This window comes from Rhineura floridana, chromosome 8 (genome assembly GCF_030035675.1).
Source record: "Rhineura floridana isolate rRhiFlo1 chromosome 8, rRhiFlo1.hap2, whole genome shotgun sequence".
NCBI lineage: Eukaryota > Metazoa > Chordata > Lepidosauria > Squamata > Rhineuridae > Rhineura > Rhineura floridana.
The window spans coordinates 37,484,004-37,501,833 of NC_084487.1; the positions used below are offsets into that span (position 1 = coordinate 37,484,004).

The window sequence follows — 17,830 nt, forward strand, 5'->3', positions numbered from 1 at the left end:
TGTTTGCATTTTTAAAATGGATCTTAATCCTGCCTTGCTATTTTCTGCCACATCCTCCAACACCAACATATTCTGGTCCACTAACTTGTTCCATCTGTTGATTTATCCTCTTTCATAAACCTTTTTTCCTTCTCCTAAATTTGGTTTGCTATCCTGATTAAGGATAAGGGAAAATGTACTCAGGATAGGGGAGATATATCTATATATCTCTCTCTATATATATCTATATATCGCTATAGAGATCGATCGATCGATCCTGAGTATATTTTCTCTTATATATTTTAATGAATTGCAGGTGCTTTATATGAATCTGTTAATTGTGTAATGTATTTATGTTTATGTTTTTAAATGTATTATACGTTGTTTTTAAATGTATTATACATTGCTTGGAGACCTTTGGGTAACAAGTGACTAGCAAGTCTGATGGTAATAATAATAATATTGCTAACTGAAAAACTTTGGCTGTATAACTTTTGGAGAAACTCTCCAGGGTATGAAATATTTTCTCTTGCCCCACAACATATTTTTCAGAAACCTCTAATTTGTCTACATTTGCTAGGATATCAAAAGCTGCTCCCCTTATTCCCAAGGATGTTTTTGAAGGTCAGTCCTGTAAGGAAAATGTATCACAAAAATGGCTTGTAATGGCTTGTAATCATATCTATCAAGAATTAGGAGCAGCTTCACATGTCAGCTTATAAAATTAGACTGTCTTAAAAGGATGAAATTGGGAAACTCTCCCATGACTGGAATCTTAACTACTGAGTTAGTTCTCTTGAAGCTCTTCAACAGTTTGTTTTTAGTTCTTTAGAGGTGGTCATGGTGGTGACATCTTGCCCTGCCCCCAGGAATTACAGATATTCAACTTCCTCCATGCAAGTCAATGAAGCACATGCTGTCCCAGTGAGCTGTATGGAAAGAGTGGAAGGATCTGTGATCACAGAACAATGAGTGGGAGAGAAGGACAAGACTTTCGCCATGCCCCAAAGTTCCATTTTGTCCACAGAACAAGGACAGAGGAGGATCTAAGTGTACCCTCCTATGTCAGTGCTACTTCTGCTGCTGATTCTACCATGCCTCAAGTAACTGCACCAAAAGTCCTCGCCAGGATTTTCTGCTAAAAAAACTAGATGTGGGGGAGAGGATAGGGACATAGATTTGGCTGAATTGCTGTGTATGATGTAAGGCCCTCTTGAACTCCAGAGCTCTGTGCCAGTGATACACTCTGTGCCAGTGTCACACACTGAAGTCACAAGCTATTTGTTTTTACAGCACACCAGCATTTTGCTTCTCATGTACTGTGGTTTGTGTTGGATTCTTTAAAGTTTAGTAAGACCAAGTATCTGGCTGAAGCTTTGAGGGTTGGCTGTCGTAGATTCCCCTGGATTATTTCTCATGGGGTACAGAGACTGTGGCAGATTATAAGCCGAGAAGAACATAGTGGTTGATGAAAGGTGCAGGGTTTGGGGCAACTAGGATTTATCCCATTCTCTTTCACAGTCATGTACAATTTTTTTTCTTTAGAATCTTATTTATAAAAACATTACTTAGATTGACACCATAGTCTTAACTTCTCTGAAAGAAACTTTCTTCCTTCTCAGGGAGCCCTTAGAAGCCTATATCTATTTTGGGCCAGTGTATTATCAGAAACTGAAGCACATGGTGTTGGATAAGATGCATGCAAGAGCTCGAGGACCCAGAGCAGTCCTTACAAGGTATGGCAAAAAGAGGAACGCACGTACAAATGCACAGTACCAAACGGCAGCCATTGAGTTAGAGTTGGACTTCAGGTCTGTTCCATTTTTCAGTAGTAATACATGTGCAGAATTTTACATAGAATCCAAAGATTCTACACTTTAACTGTAGTTTGAAAGATGTAAATGGTTATTTTGAAGCCATGGAGCAACATTTTGGTATTTTCTTTGATTTTAAAAAAAAGTATTTCAGGTTACTGATTAAAAAAATAATAATATGTAAAACATAAAAAAGCATGCATATACTTATGCATAGGAGCTGCACTGGGCTCCTCTGGGATGAAGGGTGGGATATAAATTGAACAAATAAATATACACAGTACATTGCACACCAATATTTATTAAATGATGAACGAAACGTGCCTAGTTAATATTTATGAAATGAAATGGACTGCCTTCAAGTCAATTCTGACTTATGGCGACCCTATGAATAAGGTTTTCGTGGTAAACGGTATTCAGAGGGGGTTTAACATTGCCTTCCTCTGAGGCTGAGAGGCAGTGACTGGCTCAAGGTCACCCAGTGATCTATGGCTGTGGGGATTCGAACCGTGGTCTCCCAGATCGTAGTCCACCAAGATTAAATAAGTAGAGAAATGCGAACTGCATGGTGTTGTCATCCATTACAATTTAAAAAGGCAACTCCAGTGGAGGGGCAGGGAAGAGCCCCTCAAGACAAGGGGCCCGGTGCTTATGGTTACTTGAATGAAAAGCATTTTTCACTTATAACTCAGTCATAAACTGGAAATGAAAATAAGGCTGCAATCCGAAGCCTGCTTACTTGAAAGCTAACGCCATCGAAATCAGTAAGACTTTAATTCAGAAAATGTATGTCCAGGATGGGAATGTTAATGAAAGAGAAACATATAATTATGCTTATCAAGAGAGCTACATTTACTGGGGATCGAAAAAGATGGGCACAGCCCACAAAATTAAGAAGTAATTGGTTCTTTAAACGGACAGAACGGTGGGGGGAAACACTTCAAAACACATTATATGCAGGGCAATGAAAAAATAAATATATAATTATTCCTCTTTCAGAAATCTGAAACAATGCCAGCTGCCCCTCACCTGGAAATGCACTTTGCTCTTTCTTTGCCCACCCCCTCCGTTATTTTTTTTCTGGCTCCACCATAGATAATCCATTTGATCAAAACATCAAGCTGAGTTACCAATATCAATGAGATTTAATGGGAAACCTATTAACATAACCATCATCCAAGTCTAGGCTCCAACAGCAAACATAGAAAAAGAGGAACTGGAAAGGTTTTACACAGAAGTACAGGAGGAAATTGATCACACACCAAAACGAGATGTTCTGATAATCATGGGGGACTGGAATGCAAAAGCAGGGAACAGAGAAGAACTAGGAATTGTGGGGAAATGGGGCTTAGGAGATAGAAATGAAGCAGGAGAAAGATTTATTGAATTCTGTGAAGCCAATGATTTGTTTCTTGCAAACACATTTTTTGAGCAACCGAAAAGACAACTCTACATGTGGACATCACCAAATGGTCAATATAGGAATCAACCAACATTTGGAGGGTACCATGTTGGCTACCCCTGCTCTAGATTCTTGTAGAACAGACAGGCACACCTGATATTGAACACTTAACAGCACTCTCATGTGGATATTTGAGGCAAAACATTACCTGTTACAGTGGGGCAACATTCCCAAGTGTCTACCTGTTTGTTTCGAAGGCAACCCACGGAAGGCCGATCCCGTGATGGAGGCTTACGCCTGGGAGAAATGGAACGGGATTGTCTGATAGGCTATGGAGCTAGCATGCTCCTGCTGGAGAGGCTTATGATTTCAAGTGATGCATTTGAAGTGGATGTGTGTGGCCAATGTGGATTGCTAGGCTACTCTGGCTGGTAAGCAGATTTTTTTAATATATGTTTTATTGTGGTTTACTCACAATCTTGTGGATGTGCATAATCTCTATTTTTACATAAGTGAAAGCTTTCTATCAATAAATGAATATAATTGATAAACATAACTAGCGCATCACGTAGTGTTTTGCATGCACTGTGTTTTGGCTTACATCGTAGACATATGGGATGCTTGTAATGCTAAACAGGAAGAAAGAGAGCTCTTTACAAGACCTATTTAAAAGAAAATAATTTCTTCTCAGTATTCATGCAATGTCTATGTTCTTATTACAAAGAAAACCTCAAAGTCCTTCTATGGTTTAGTGAAGTTTTTGCAGTGCCTGTAGAGCTCCTGGATTCTGTCTACAGAACAAAAATCATTTAAAGGGGAATTGGACTGTTTTCAGCAGATTATCGCCTTTTCTGGAGACCTTCCAAACCTTAATTTAAAAAAAAAACCAGAAAGAAAATCCACCATCTAAACTTAGACATTAACAAAAAGGGTTCATCAGCTTGAGTGAAGGAATTGAGACAAAGATGTGATTGCATGTATTGCCCATGTTACAAATAGCTGACTTATCACAGCGTATTCAGATCAGAGGAGACCAGCTGTGTCAATGTCCTTTTCTCATCTGAGATCCAAATTAGACCACACTGAAAAGGCTGGCAAAAGAACTTTGTGGAACTGTACCTTTTGTACCATTGCTTGGACTCGTGCAGAGCAAAAGCAAAGAAGAGGACATAGCAGAGATTTGGAAGAAGATGAAAATTTCTCTCTGCAAATTTGGGATGTAGAATCATGTCATCCATACTGGCCTACCTGTGTGCAGTGCTTTTCTTTCTTAATCTAGAAAATTCTTAAACCTTTTCTTCTTTCCCATGGCAAGATGGAAAGGGACTTATGGACTGTTCTTTCAAAGGACAAGGCTTCTATAGCTCTGCATAACCCTAAAAGTTTTATTCTGTTACAGTTTTTTTAATCTTAAAAATGACTGCCAGTTATAAACCCCATACTAACCACTGGATGAATTGCTGTAGTGTTGAAGAATGTCCATGAAAATTTTAACTATTGAGGGGGAAGGCATCTGCAACAGAATGTTGGCAAATGGTACTGCTTCTGTTAAGGATATGAAAAGTCATTTTCCATAGGAGGTGGGCCATCACTACGGGTAATAGTTCAACCTATCGTGCGAAGGCAAGAATGTTTTTGAAGTCAAGACTAGGGGCGTCAGGCCCCTCCCACTCTCCAGTTCATTCGTAGCGAGTCTAAAAAGAGATATCTAAAAATACAAGAACAAGGCCAACAGACCCGCCAGTTCATTCTTGCCTTCGTACGAACAAGATTGAGATCCTAAGATTGAGATCCTATAGCGTAGCATTTAGCTAAGTTTTCTCGTATTTGTTTATTTGTTTTGACTGGGTGCGAGCCCAGTGTTACTTGTGCGTCTCCCCAGTCCTTTTTTCCCTGCTTGGTGTTTAACTTGTTCTTTAAGTTTATTTCCCTTGCTTGTCTGAGGGTTCCCTCAGAGACCGCGGCTGCGGTTCTCCCTCTTTTGTATTCAACTTGTCATTTAAGTTTATTCCCTTGCTTGTCTGTCGGTCCCCACAGAGACCGCGGCTGTGGTTCTCTACGTTTTTTGGCCGACAGCTTCGGGAGATCGCGGCTCTGTCTCTCCCGTAGCGTTTTTTCCTGCCTCAAGCCGTGCTCTGTGGAGCCCTCGGAGAGACCGCGGCTGCGGTTCTCTCCCAGGCGGGAGTTTGCGGCTGCGGCTCCCTGACTTTTCCCAGCCACCTAATTTCAGCCTGCCGGGGTTCTGCCTCACTGGAGCCTGTTGATATGGCTCTCTTTCTCCCTCTCTCTCCGTGACTTTAATTTTGCCGCAGAGAGCTCTGCTCCAGGCGGCGGCAGCGGCTTGCCTCCTGCTGCCTCATCCGTCACAGGCTTCTCTCGGCACTCTCTTTCTTGGGGTTTTTTGGAGCCGCAAGTGCAGCTATCGGCCCTGCGGCTCCTCCTGCGAGACTGTGCTGGGCAGCCCTTCCCCCAGTTCGTCCCCAGACGGCCGCCATTGCTCCTTCTCTCTCCGCCATTTTTGGATCATTTTTCCCATTCTTTTTTCCGGGCGCCATTTTTGGTTGGATTCAAATTTCCCGCCTTTTTTGTTACCCTTTATTAACCAACGGATACCTTCCCTGCAAGCTATCTGTATGTGTGTTGTATGTGTGTTGTAGACAGGCTTACACAGGGCTTACTTACACACAAATTTACTGTGGCTGTATCATCAAGTCTGGAGCTTTAACTTCTGTGGCTGCCTCACACAAATCTACTGTGATTGTATTACAAATTTACTGTGGCTGTATCATCAAGTCTGGAGCTTTAATTTCTGTGGCTGCCTCACACAAATCTACTGTGATTGTATTATCAAGGCTGGAAATTTAATCTTAGTGGCTGGTTTTGTATTCTCAAGGCTGGAGCTTTAATTTTAGTGGCTGATTCGCACTAAATCTGATTTATATTCGGTACATCCTGCCCCCTCTGTGGCCGTGTATCACGCCTGAAATCCAGCCTACAGCACTAATCTGAGTGTACCAAGCCTAAAATACAGCCTATATTATTACGAACGCTGATACCATAGTGCGTCCTGCCCCCTCTGTGGCAGTGCACTTAGCCATCTGCCAGTGTATCCTACCCCCTCTGTGGTCGTACGCTGTGCCAGTTCGGGTCTTTACATCCTGCCCCCTCTGTGGCCGTGTACTGCACCCAAGTTAATATAAGATGGCAGAACAGCCAGGCATGTCGCAATCAGCCAATTTGATGTCAGATCAGCCAGGCATGTCACAAACAGCCAAGCCACAACATTCTAAGGTGACTAAGACCAGACATGTTAAAGCACTGGCTAAGACAAAACATCTTTCCAGCCATAGCAAACCAAAGCACCCACGCTATGACTCTGTGCCAACCATCACCACAGCAACTCAGGCACACATAAGCGATATACTTCATTCCCCTGCCGCTTCTTCTGACGAGGAAGATTTTGCTGGCTTTCCCACTCAGCTTTCGCCTAACCAGCCTCCCTCCGTTCTACCGCCCCAAACATCTGTTCCAATAGCTACTCAGGCACAAACATCTGCCACATCCGGGCTGCAGCTGTCTCCTGATTTCCTCTCCCAACTTCAAGCCATGCTGGCATTTTTCACCCAAATGCAGTCACTACCACAAGTTCCTGCCATACCTCAACTCAACATGGACCAACGTGCATGTCATGAAGCTCATCCTTCCTGTTCACCAAATCCCTTTGATGTAGCCAGAGGCAGATGTTTTGACGAAGCCTCATATGCGGAGGAGTCAACCTTCACTGACCATGTTGAAGGAGACGACTGGAGCGACTATTCAGATCATGAGGAGGATACATCGTATCGCTTGTTTAATGCCTCAGACTGTCAGCCCCTGGCACGCAGGGTAGTTAATACCCTTGGACTCCAGACTGCGCCTTCAAATTCTTCCACCCCAGCTATCAAAGGGGCCAAGGTCCTCAAATCCCCTGCACCTACTGAACACTACATCCCGGTGCCGGACCCAATTGCCAAATTGGCCTCTGAAGAATGGGCTCACCCATTCCAATCTCGACGCTTCAAGAACCTGGCTGACAGGCTTTACGCCCTAGCTCCGGACTTTGCCACCAAGTTAGACGTCCCTGGCATAGACGAACCAATCGCTCGCCTCGTTTCACGATCTCTTTTGCCCAGGGAAGGGGAATCCCAACTAAAGGACATTACTGAGCAACGAATAGACTTCGCCCTCCGCAAAAATCACGAGGCCACTGCCCTCTCCATGCGTGCCTCCGCTTCAGCCTCCATTTTCTCCAGAGCAGCTATGATGTGGCTGGATGATCTTCTAGAGGACACTAACCCTGATCCTGTCGCCCTCAGAAGGTCACTGATAAAGTTGCGTAAGACAGCAGCTTTTGTGGCCGATGCCACCTTGGATGCCACTCAATTGGGGGCGCGAGCCATGACGGCTCAGATAGTCGCTCGACGGACTCTCTGGCTTCGCCACTGGCAAGCTGATTCAGCGGCCAGAATGAATCTGTCCAGGGCTCCTTACTCCGGATCTTTACTCTTCGGCGAGGAAGCTCTAAAGGCAGTGCTGGTTGATCCCAAAGATGCCCACAAACCGGTTCTGGCCACTGTCAAGAACATCGACCACAGGCCTTTCAGGCGATTTCCTCCCTTCCGTACTAACCAGCCCTTTCGAGGAACGCAGCCAGGAGGACGAGGCCGCGACTTCAGATCCTATGACCCCACTTCATTCAGGGGCTCCTGGAACCGACGCTTCCAGGGCAGAGGTCAGTACCAAGGGCGCAGGGGCAACTCATCGTCCTCATATAGGGGAGGTCCTCGCCAACGCAAGCAGTATTAACACACTTCCCATAGGTGGCAGATTACTTCATTTTGGAGACCGTTGGCTGCGCCTCACTACGGTCTCCTGGATCAGGGAGCTTTTCAGTTATGGCTATGCCATAGACTTTTGGGCAACCCCATCAGACAGATTCCATCCGTCCCCTTGCCCAACGGCACCAGCCAGGCACAGAATCATGCAGACAGCTATACACCACCTCTTGGACATAGCGGCAATAGAGCCAGTCCCCACAACTGAGAGGTTAGAAGGGGTGTACTCCCTCCTATTTGCTGTGCCAAAACGAGATTTATCATGGAGGGCGGTATTGGACCTCAAGTTTGTCAACCGTTTTGTAACATATCGCAGGTTCAAAATGGAATCACTCCACTCCGTTACGGAGAGTCTGCATGAAGGAGACTTCCTGGCTTCTATCGACCTTAAGGAAGCGTATCTCCATGTGTCCATTTGCATAGCCCACAGAAAGTTTCTTCGGTTTGCTTTTGGCCACCAGCACTTTCAATATAGAGCGATGCCATTCGGCCTCTCCTCTGCTCCAAGAGTGTTTACCAAAGTGCTACTCATCCTAGTGGCTTATCTCCGGACCCAAGGGGTTCATCTCTACCCATATCTGGATGATCTGCTAATACGGGCCAAGTCTGAGGAGCTGGCTCATCATCATTTAACGATCACCCTCAATGTTTTGCAGGCCTACGGCTAGCTTGTCAACTTCGACAAAAGCCATCTCCAACCAACCCAACGCCTACTACATCTAGGGGCAATGTTGGACACCCTGCAGGCAATGGTTTTCTTGGCTCCAGATCGCATCACTGCGATCACAGGCATCGCAAGGTCCCTGATGCAACAAACATCCGCAGACGTCATGCTTCTCGCCAGAGCGCTCGGAATGTTCATCTCTACAATCCACATTGTGCCATGGGCTCGAGCCCACACTCGGCACCTTCAATGGACTCTGTTGCCCTTTCAAAAGGACATTGCCAGCTCCAACCATCGCAAAGTTCATTTGAGCCCCGCACTGCGTCTCTCCTTCCGCTGGTGGACCAAGGTTCAACACCTCTCCAAGGGCACGTCGTTCAGGGAACCCCGCAGAACCGTTGTAACCACAGATGCCAGCCTCATCGGTTGGGGAGCCCACTGCAACTCCCAGTACGTTCAGGGGGTTTGGTCCACCGCAGAGCAAACTCAAAGCATCAACTGGCTGGAGCTAAAGGCTGTCCACTTAGCTCTACGTCATTTTCAGTCTCTGTTCCCTTTGGACCATGTGCTCATTCGAACAGACAACACGTGTGTAAAATCACATTTGAACAGACAGGGGGGCACCAGGTCTCGTCCTCTGCAGGACTTAGCCTCCCTCATCTTTGTCTGGGCAGAACAACATCTACAATCCCTGAAAGCAGAACATCTCAGAGGGATTTGGAATGTGACAGCAGACTGGCTCAGCAGACAACAGGTCTTTCCGGGAGAATGGAAACTTCATCCAGTCATTTTCCATCGTCTCCAGTGTCAGTTCGGCGTCCTCTCAGTCGACCTGTTTGCTTCCAGTCACAATTGCCAGCTTCCCAGGTACTTTGCCCGATACCTGGACTCAACAGCGGAAGCAGTGGATGCTCTGACAACACCGTGGCCAGACGGTCTCTTGTACGCCTTTCCTCCCATACCATTGTTAGCCAAAACCTTGAGGAAGGCGCGAACCGAGAGGGCACAGCTGGTTCTAATAGCACCATTTTGGCCACGCCGACCGTGGTTCTCAGATCTTCTGGCATTGTCAATGATGGATCCTTGGACACTTCCAGTCAGGCCAGACCTTCTATCCCAGGGTCCAGTATGGCACCAGGACCCTACTTGGCTCAATCTAACAGCGTGGCGTTTGAATGGGGACATTTGAGGTCAGCTGGACTGTCTGACGCTGTGATTGATATTATTTTGGCCTCGAGAAGACCATCTACCACTCATATTTATCAACATACCTGGGTGGCTTTCTCCAAGTGGTGCCAGTCCCACCACCACAATCCATCTCAGGCCACTGTGCATCAGGTGCTGCAATATCTCCATAGCGGCTTTATGATGGGACTTCGACCCAACACTCTACGTCGACATGCGTCCACTCTGTCGTCCATTCTCTCAGTGTCCTCTCCTGGAGCTCATATTTCCTCACATCCGTTCATCAAACGTTTTTTGAGGGGAGTCGCCCTACGCTCTCCGGCTGTTGTCCATCGGTTCCCCTCATGGAGTTTGCCTAAAGTTCTGCAGGCTTTGCAACGCCCTCCGTTTGAACCTATCAGGACTGTGCCCCTACGTATGCTGTCCTTCAAGGTCTTGTTCCTGATCGCAGTCACATCTGCCAGACGCGTTTTGGAGTTGGGCGCATTGTCTTCTGCTCGACACCTCTGCGTCTTCCATAAGGACTCTGTTGTGTTGAAGACTGATCCTTCCTTCCGTCCCAAGGTCGATTCAGTTTTTCATTGCAACCAGGACATTGTTTTGCCTTCCTTTTGCCCGAATCCTACCCATCCTCTCGAGAAGGCTTGGCATTCGTTAGATGTCCGGAGGGCTCTCAAGACCTACCTGTCTAGGACCCAAGAGATTCAACGAACGGAGTCTCTGTTTGTATCCTTTCATCCAAGATCTATGGGGCATAAAGTATCCAATCCTACCTTATCCCGTTGGTTAAGGGCATGTATTACTTTAGCATATGAGTCTCTGAAGCTGTCAGTTCCAGCTAGTATAACGGCTCATTCTACCAGGTCAGCTGCCACTTCGGCTGCTTTTGCCACTAATGCTCCTGTTGCCGATATTTGTAGAGCTGCAGTCTGGTCTACCCCACACTCGTTTATAAGGCATTATAAAATTGATCGTTATGCCTCTGCTGATGCATCTTTCGGCAGACGAGTGTTGCAACAGGTTCTTAATGAGGATTAACACGTGGGTGGTCCCTCCCTGTATGGGCTGCTTTGGTACATCCCGTAGTGATGGCCCACCTCCTATGGAAAATGTACCATTGGTCTCACCTGAAAGGTGATTTTCATAGGAGTGGGCCATCACGACCCTCCCAGTTAGAGGATGACTAGATAATTTTAATGGGTTACATATTATTGTTATGCTATTGTATTTAAATGTAAGAGTGAAGTCAAGACTTTTAGTCTGTTATATTGTTATGTTAGAGTCATGTTATTATGCATGTGACTACTGTGTTATTTTCCTGGCGGGTCTGTTGGCCTTGTTCTTGTATTTTTAGATATCTCTTTTTAGACTTGCTACGAATGAACTGGAGAGTGGGAGGGGCCTGACGCCCCTAGTCTTGACTTCAAAAACATTCTTGCCTTCGCACGATAGGTGGAACTATTACCCATAGTGATGGCCCACTCCTATGAAAATCACCTTTCAGGTGAGACCAATGGTACATTTTGCATGGAAAGAACACACTACAAGGACCCAGAAAAAGCAAGAATCAGAAGTAATGGCACTGGGAAACCAAGTCTGAAAGATCACAAGGAAGGTAGAGTAATCAAAAGCCAAGAGGTAGCTAAAAGGGGAATAGATCGTTAGGCCATGTACTAAAAACACCAGGGGTGGTATTCACTGCTCGTCCTACTCAATGTAGAGCCACTGAAATTAAGGAACATGACTAACTTAGGTTCATTAATTTCAATGGGTCTACTCTGAGTAGGTCTTAGTTGACTATAACCCTAGGACCTTTGCAACCTTAAGTCACTACTTTTCAAGCTTTCAGGCACACATAATCACAACCATGAGGATTAGAAACTAGATTTTTTAAAAAATATGAATAAATCCTGAGATTCCCATGATTGTGTCTGTTGTTGGGTTCCCTGAAAAATCCCTTTTGCTAGATATGCAGAAGACTATCATCCATAGCTGTGATCACTACAGGAAGAGATTGCAGCTTAAACCTTGGGTGGGGGTGATCTGAAGAATGACATCTTGCAATTGAGTTTGTAGAACTTTCACAAAGCTTCTTTAAACTCTGTGATTTGCCCTAGATATCTAGGCTGGAAAGGCATGCTATGCTAGTCTTCCAGTGTCTGAAGAGGGTGGGGAGCATTACCTGTAATTGGGTTTCTTGTCCAGTTATTAGGTTATTATTAGGTGATCATGTATTCTGTCTGTCAATAGTGGCAGCCAGGCAGCCCTATAATGAGCTGCACAATAGAAACTAGGCAATTACAGCAGCTCTAGACCTCTGAAATGGTCCTTGCCAATAATTCCAGCTTTAGTGAGGAACTGGTGTATAAACAAGCTTGTTGCAACACATGGCTCTAAAAACTACATGGAAGACAGAAAAGGTGTCTTTCTGAGTTGGATATATTGCAGGTTAGCAATGAATGGTAACTTTAGTGGCACCAGGACTGGGATCCTTCAAGGAAGGGGGCAGCAGCAGTGTAAGACAAATGTTGTCCAGAATGTTGTAATTTTCAACTAGTTGTTGCCTTTCTCCAGAATTTCAAGTACCCAGCAAGCACAAGTTAACACCAACTGCTAGACAAGACCTATTCTAGTTATATTTCTTTCCCAAATAATATTCCTTAAGATAATAGAGCAAGCCATAGATGAGTCCTTAAACCATCCTTCCCTGACCTGGTGCCTTCCAGACATTTTGGACTGCAATTCCCATCATCTCTGACAACTGGCCATGGTGGGAGGGGCTGATGGGAATTGTAATCAAAAACATCTGAAGGGCCCCAGGTTGGGAAAGGCTGCGTTGCCTTAAACTGAAGAGTCTAAATGCTCACTTGGAATACTTGGGGGGGTGACATTGTAAGCTAATGCAGGCACCATGGCAGAAAATACAGTAGAATGATAACATACTGAGTTAAGCAGAATTCTTGTTTCATGGATCTGGAAGTATTTGGCTTTCTGGGAAGCCTTTGGCACAACCCCCTATTCCCAGTCCCTACTGTAATCAAGCCTAAGGGAAATAAACACTCATTGTTCCCTTGTTTATCCCGCCTCCATTTCCCTCTCCTTCCTCCCTTGCCTTCCCTATGGAAATATAGATTACAAGCCCTTTGTCCCACTCTTTGTAAAGCATCACGCACAAAGATGGTGCTAAATAAATAACAATAAAGTAGGGGAGGGACTTAGAGAAACAGTGTGGGGCCCGAAGAGAGCACACCTGCTAACATTTCTTTGCCGTCAACCAAAGGCATCTTCTTCCTGACTCTGCCATGCACGTGTGAAGCCCTGCAGTGTAGGGCATGTAGAAAGGCAATCATGGAGTCTGTTCTGCCGTTAGCAAACTCCCTTCCCCAATACATTTTGGTCTGTGCATTTTCCAGAAATGCAATCCAAGTGCAGGATTTAGGCATGCATAAGGTGGTAGCTTGTGCAAAATGCAGCGGCCAGATTGGTAACAGGGACCAGATGGTTCGAACATATAAAACCAATTCTGGCCTGCTTGCATTGGCTGCCTGTATGTTTCTGAGCTTGATTCAAGGTGCTGGTTTTAACCTATAAAGCCTTACACAGCTTAGGACCACAATACCTGATGGAATGCCTCTCCCGACATGAACCCACCCGTACACTATGCTCAAAATCCAAGGCCCTCCTCCATGTGCCTACTCCAAGGGAAGCTGGGAGTCTGGCAACAAGGGAGAGGGCCTTCTCAGTGGTAGCCCCCAAATTATGGAATGATCCCTCTGACGAGGTGTGCCTGGCGCCAACACTGTTATCTTTTTGGCGCCAGGTCAAGACTTTCCTCTTCTCCCAGGTATTTTAGCATGTGTTTTTACATTTTTTAAAAAAAAATTAAATTGTGTTTTTAAATTTTTTTTTGCGTTTTAAAATTTGTATATTTGTTTTTATGTTTTTAATTGCTGTAAATCACCCAGAGAGCTTCGGCTACAGGACGGTATATAAATGTAATAAATAAATAAATAAAATATGGTGGCTGATCATTTTTATTCCACTTTGTATGCTATACTTTTATTCCACCTTATAAAATTGTTGCTACCCATTGAGCAAACAAGGTCTGTTGTCTCCTATCTCCAAGCAAGTCTTTCTAGGGTTGTTCTTCAGGTTGCAATTTTCAGTCACATGTTACCATTGTGCCATGTAATCTTTTTTGGCGTTAGCTCTAGGATGCTACCTCTGTGCATTTCAAAGGCAGAATCATGCCCAGCTTAATGCTGTGCTTAACTGCATGCCTAGCTAGATCTCTGATTAGGCCAGTGAAAGATCCAGGAGAACTGACGCCCTGGGAGCTATTTGGAAATTCACTAGCCCACTCGCTCTTTTATGAGTCCTGCAGTGAGATGGGAGCAGGCCTCAGTCTCAGGTGCTTCATCCGTATACCTCCTCTGCTTCTGGCATTCGGCACAGAAGTAAGTACTTGAATGGAGAGCTCCTGCAGTTACATTAATGTGATGCCAGATGACTTGAAGACAAAGGATCCCAATCTCACTGCACAGGTTGGGAAGTAACTTCTAAACAGCCCCAAACTTTTTTTAAAAATCATCCCTAAAAATTGATGTGTTCAGTCATAATGAAACCATGAGCAACTGAATTAGTGGGCTTCCTTGCCTTTTGGACAGGCACACTCAGGAAAACCTGTTAATTGTAGTGTGTGAGTGAGAGAGAGAGTAAATGTATTGTCTCTCCTCTCAGCTTCAGCAACTACAGGCCTGGCCTTTCATTCAGCTCACAAATTAGATTGAGGGGGCATCTCATTCTTCACCCCTAAATTGGAATACGACAATTAACATTTCTGTGCCATTGACTGAGGGTTTCCTTGGTAATACTGGGCTGCAACAGAGACTCACATTGCAGTTAGGGGAGATACTAGTATGTCAGCACACCAGTTTACATTAAACATTTACAGCAGGTGGGTCAGTAGTCAAAGTGGGGTAGGAGAAGAGGGGGGCTCAGGAAACAAAATGGGCCTTCTGCATAGACTAGAACTGTCCCATACTAAGATACCACACTTTACCTATTTTGTATTTGAAATAAATTTTGCAAAGGTATAAAATATATTACATAGAATAAAAGAGGTGCTTTCAAAACCATCAGATGCCGAGCTAATGGCATGATCCGCTCCCAAAATTGCAACATACAAGATCAGCATTGGCACTGGGCATCCTTGGGCAGCTGCTAGGGGTCCAGCACTGACAGGACAGGCCTACCCAGGCCCACCTTTTCAGATGCTTGGATTGGGGGGGGATTGCAGTCACTGTTTACATTTCCTACAATGTCCTGAGTTCTCCTGCCATAGCAGTTCTCCCTGTCATTGGGGGAAATTTAAAGAGAAAAACTTTTGAAGTGGGGGGGAAATTGGGATTGTGGTTAAATAAGACAGTATCCTGTCATTTTGCCCACAGGCAATCAGACTGCCTTTTATGGGGAGAGTAATGTAGTTACCTTCTTCAGCTGCTTATATGTGTCATCTGCCATCAGAACAGTTTGCCTGGATTTTTTGTACATTAGATGCATCAATGCACAGGCCTTAACTCAGGGGTAGCCAAAGCGTTGCCCTCCATGGGTGGTAGTTATTATTTATAAATTTATATACTGCTTATGTGCCAAAATGGCTTCTAAGCGCTTTACAACAATAAAATCATTTATAAAATATGTGCGTAATTAAAATATGCAATAACAATTCAACCAGAACATCCCAGTTAAAAAACCTTTAATAAAATCAGAAGTTCAAGTTCAGGGGAATGCTTCCCTAAATAGATGTGTGTTCAGGAGCCAGCAGAATGCCAATTCCGATGCCTCTTGTATTTCAGCAGGGAGGACATTTTACAATGCTGGTGCCACCAGTGAAAAAGCCTTTGGAGGACTACAACTCCCATCATCCCTGACCATTGGCCTTGTTGGCAGAGGCTGATGGAACTTGTAGTCCAACAACATCTGGAAGTTACTACATTGGCTAACCCTGCCGTAGGTGAATACAAATTTATAACTTTGGGCAGAGTAGTAACTGCTCATAAATAGGAAGGTTCAAGAAAGCACGAGTGCTTTCAGGGCTAGATTCAGCCTATGGGCTGCCACTTTCATTGGAGCAGCTGCCGTAATCCAAACCTTTACATTCTGGTTTCTGGTCCATGTCTGAGCACAATTCAAAGTGGTGGTGGTGATCTTTAAAACACTGTGCAGCTTGGGATGCCTGTTCCCATATCAACCTGCCTGTGTACTGAGGTCATTAGCAGAGGCTCTCCTCCAGCTGCCCCACCACCTGAGGTGAGGCAAGCTTGCAACCAGGGAGAAAGCCTTTTAGAGGTGGTGCCTCGCTTTACAACTCCCTCCCTAGGGAAACTTGGCTGGTGCCTGCTCTGTTATCTGTTCAGCTTCATGCAAATATTTTTTTTCTCCCAGTTTTTTTAAAGTTCTGTGTCTTAACCTATTTTAACCATCTGATGGCTGATGTTATTATTTCCCCCCCTTCTATTTATTTTATTGCATTAATTTTATTGTAAACCACCTTGGGAGCCATTTGGCTAAAGGGGGATATGAAAACATAATAAAGAATTTTTTTCCCCTCTCTCTTTTATGTAAATGTACATTGACTTTGGTTTTTTTCTTGTTGTTGTTTTAGGTGCCACTATTGCAAGTCTTCCTGCCACGTGTCTTCCTTGCGCATTCCATATGCCTGTAAGCTTTTATTCCAGGAACTCCAGTCTATGAACATTATACCCAGATTAAAACTGACCAAGTATAATGAATAAAATGATTGAAGAACAATGGAAGAAAATGGGAAGTGGAACTATAATCGGAAAGTGACTGCAGAAGTGCTAAAGCCAAATAGCCCCCTAATTCCTTATTAGTTTTCTCTCTTTGACTGGGTGACAATGCTCAGGAGAATGTTGGAATCTGTTGGTGTGATGACTCAAGCTGTGTTTATCTGTGACACAAAGCTAGATGCCCCTTCCACCAAGGCACTGCAACTGTGCAAACTCAGTTTCCCCTTCAAAGGGATGGAAGCACTGCAGATCACCCATGCTTAGTGGATTGTTTTCTTTTATCAACATGCCATTTAGATATGTGCATAAACGTAAAGTGGGAATACAGCATTGAAACTGATGGGGTTTAAAGGAACAGTTTTGCAGAGTCTTAACTAGTGTGTTTTGACTGAAGCATAATTTTGGTCTAATGTAATTATTTCTGCACAGTGTTTGATTTTGTTTATTTTATTTTATTGACCAGAGATGGGAAAGTGAATAAAAAGTTTCAACTGCGCTTTTCAAGTTTGTTTTTCATGGCCTAACACTGCCTCAGGCTGCTGGGATATAGCAATATTTCCTAAACTTGTTAAAATCTTGGTTTGTTGTTGTTGTTATGTGCCTTCAAGTTGATTATGACTTATGGTGACCCTATGAATCAGCGACCTCCAAGAGCATCTGTCATGAACCACCCTGTTCAGATCTTGTAAGTTCAGGTCTGTGGCTTCCTTTATGGAATCAAGCCATCTCTTGTTTGGCCTTCCTCTTTTTCTACTCCCTTCTGTTTTTCCCAGCATTATTGTCTTTTCTAGTGAATTGGGTCTTCTCATTATGTGTCCAAAGTATGATAACCTCAGTTTCATCATTTTAGCTTCTAGTGACAGTTCTGGTTTAATTTGTTCTAACACCCAATTATTTGTCTTTTTCGCAGTCCATGGTATGCACAAAGCTCTCCTCCAGCACCACATTTCAAATGAGTTGATTTTTCTCTTATCCGCCTTTTTCACTGTCCAACTTTCACATCCATACATAGAGATCAGGAATACCATGGTCTGAATGATCCTGACTTTGGTGTTCAGTGATACATCTTTGCATTTAAGGACCTTTTCTAGTTCTCTCAC

At 44.3% G+C, this 17,830-nt stretch overlaps 1 protein-coding gene across 1 annotated transcript in view; it reads left to right on the forward strand.

The window, feature by feature from the left end:
* Positions 1-17,220, forward strand: part of POLR3B (RNA polymerase III subunit B) — a 91,732-nt gene extending 74,512 nt beyond the window's left edge. Inside the window, exons 26-28 of the mRNA XM_061638931.1 lie at positions 1,602-1,715; positions 3,453-3,626; positions 16,586-17,220. Of these exons, the coding sequence (XP_061494915.1) occupies positions 1,602-1,715; positions 3,453-3,626; positions 16,586-16,715 (418 nt within the window). The 3' untranslated portion in view covers positions 16,716-17,220. The remainder of the gene's footprint in view (positions 1-1,601; positions 1,716-3,452; positions 3,627-16,585) is intronic.
* Positions 17,221-17,830: the final 610 nt, after the last annotated feature.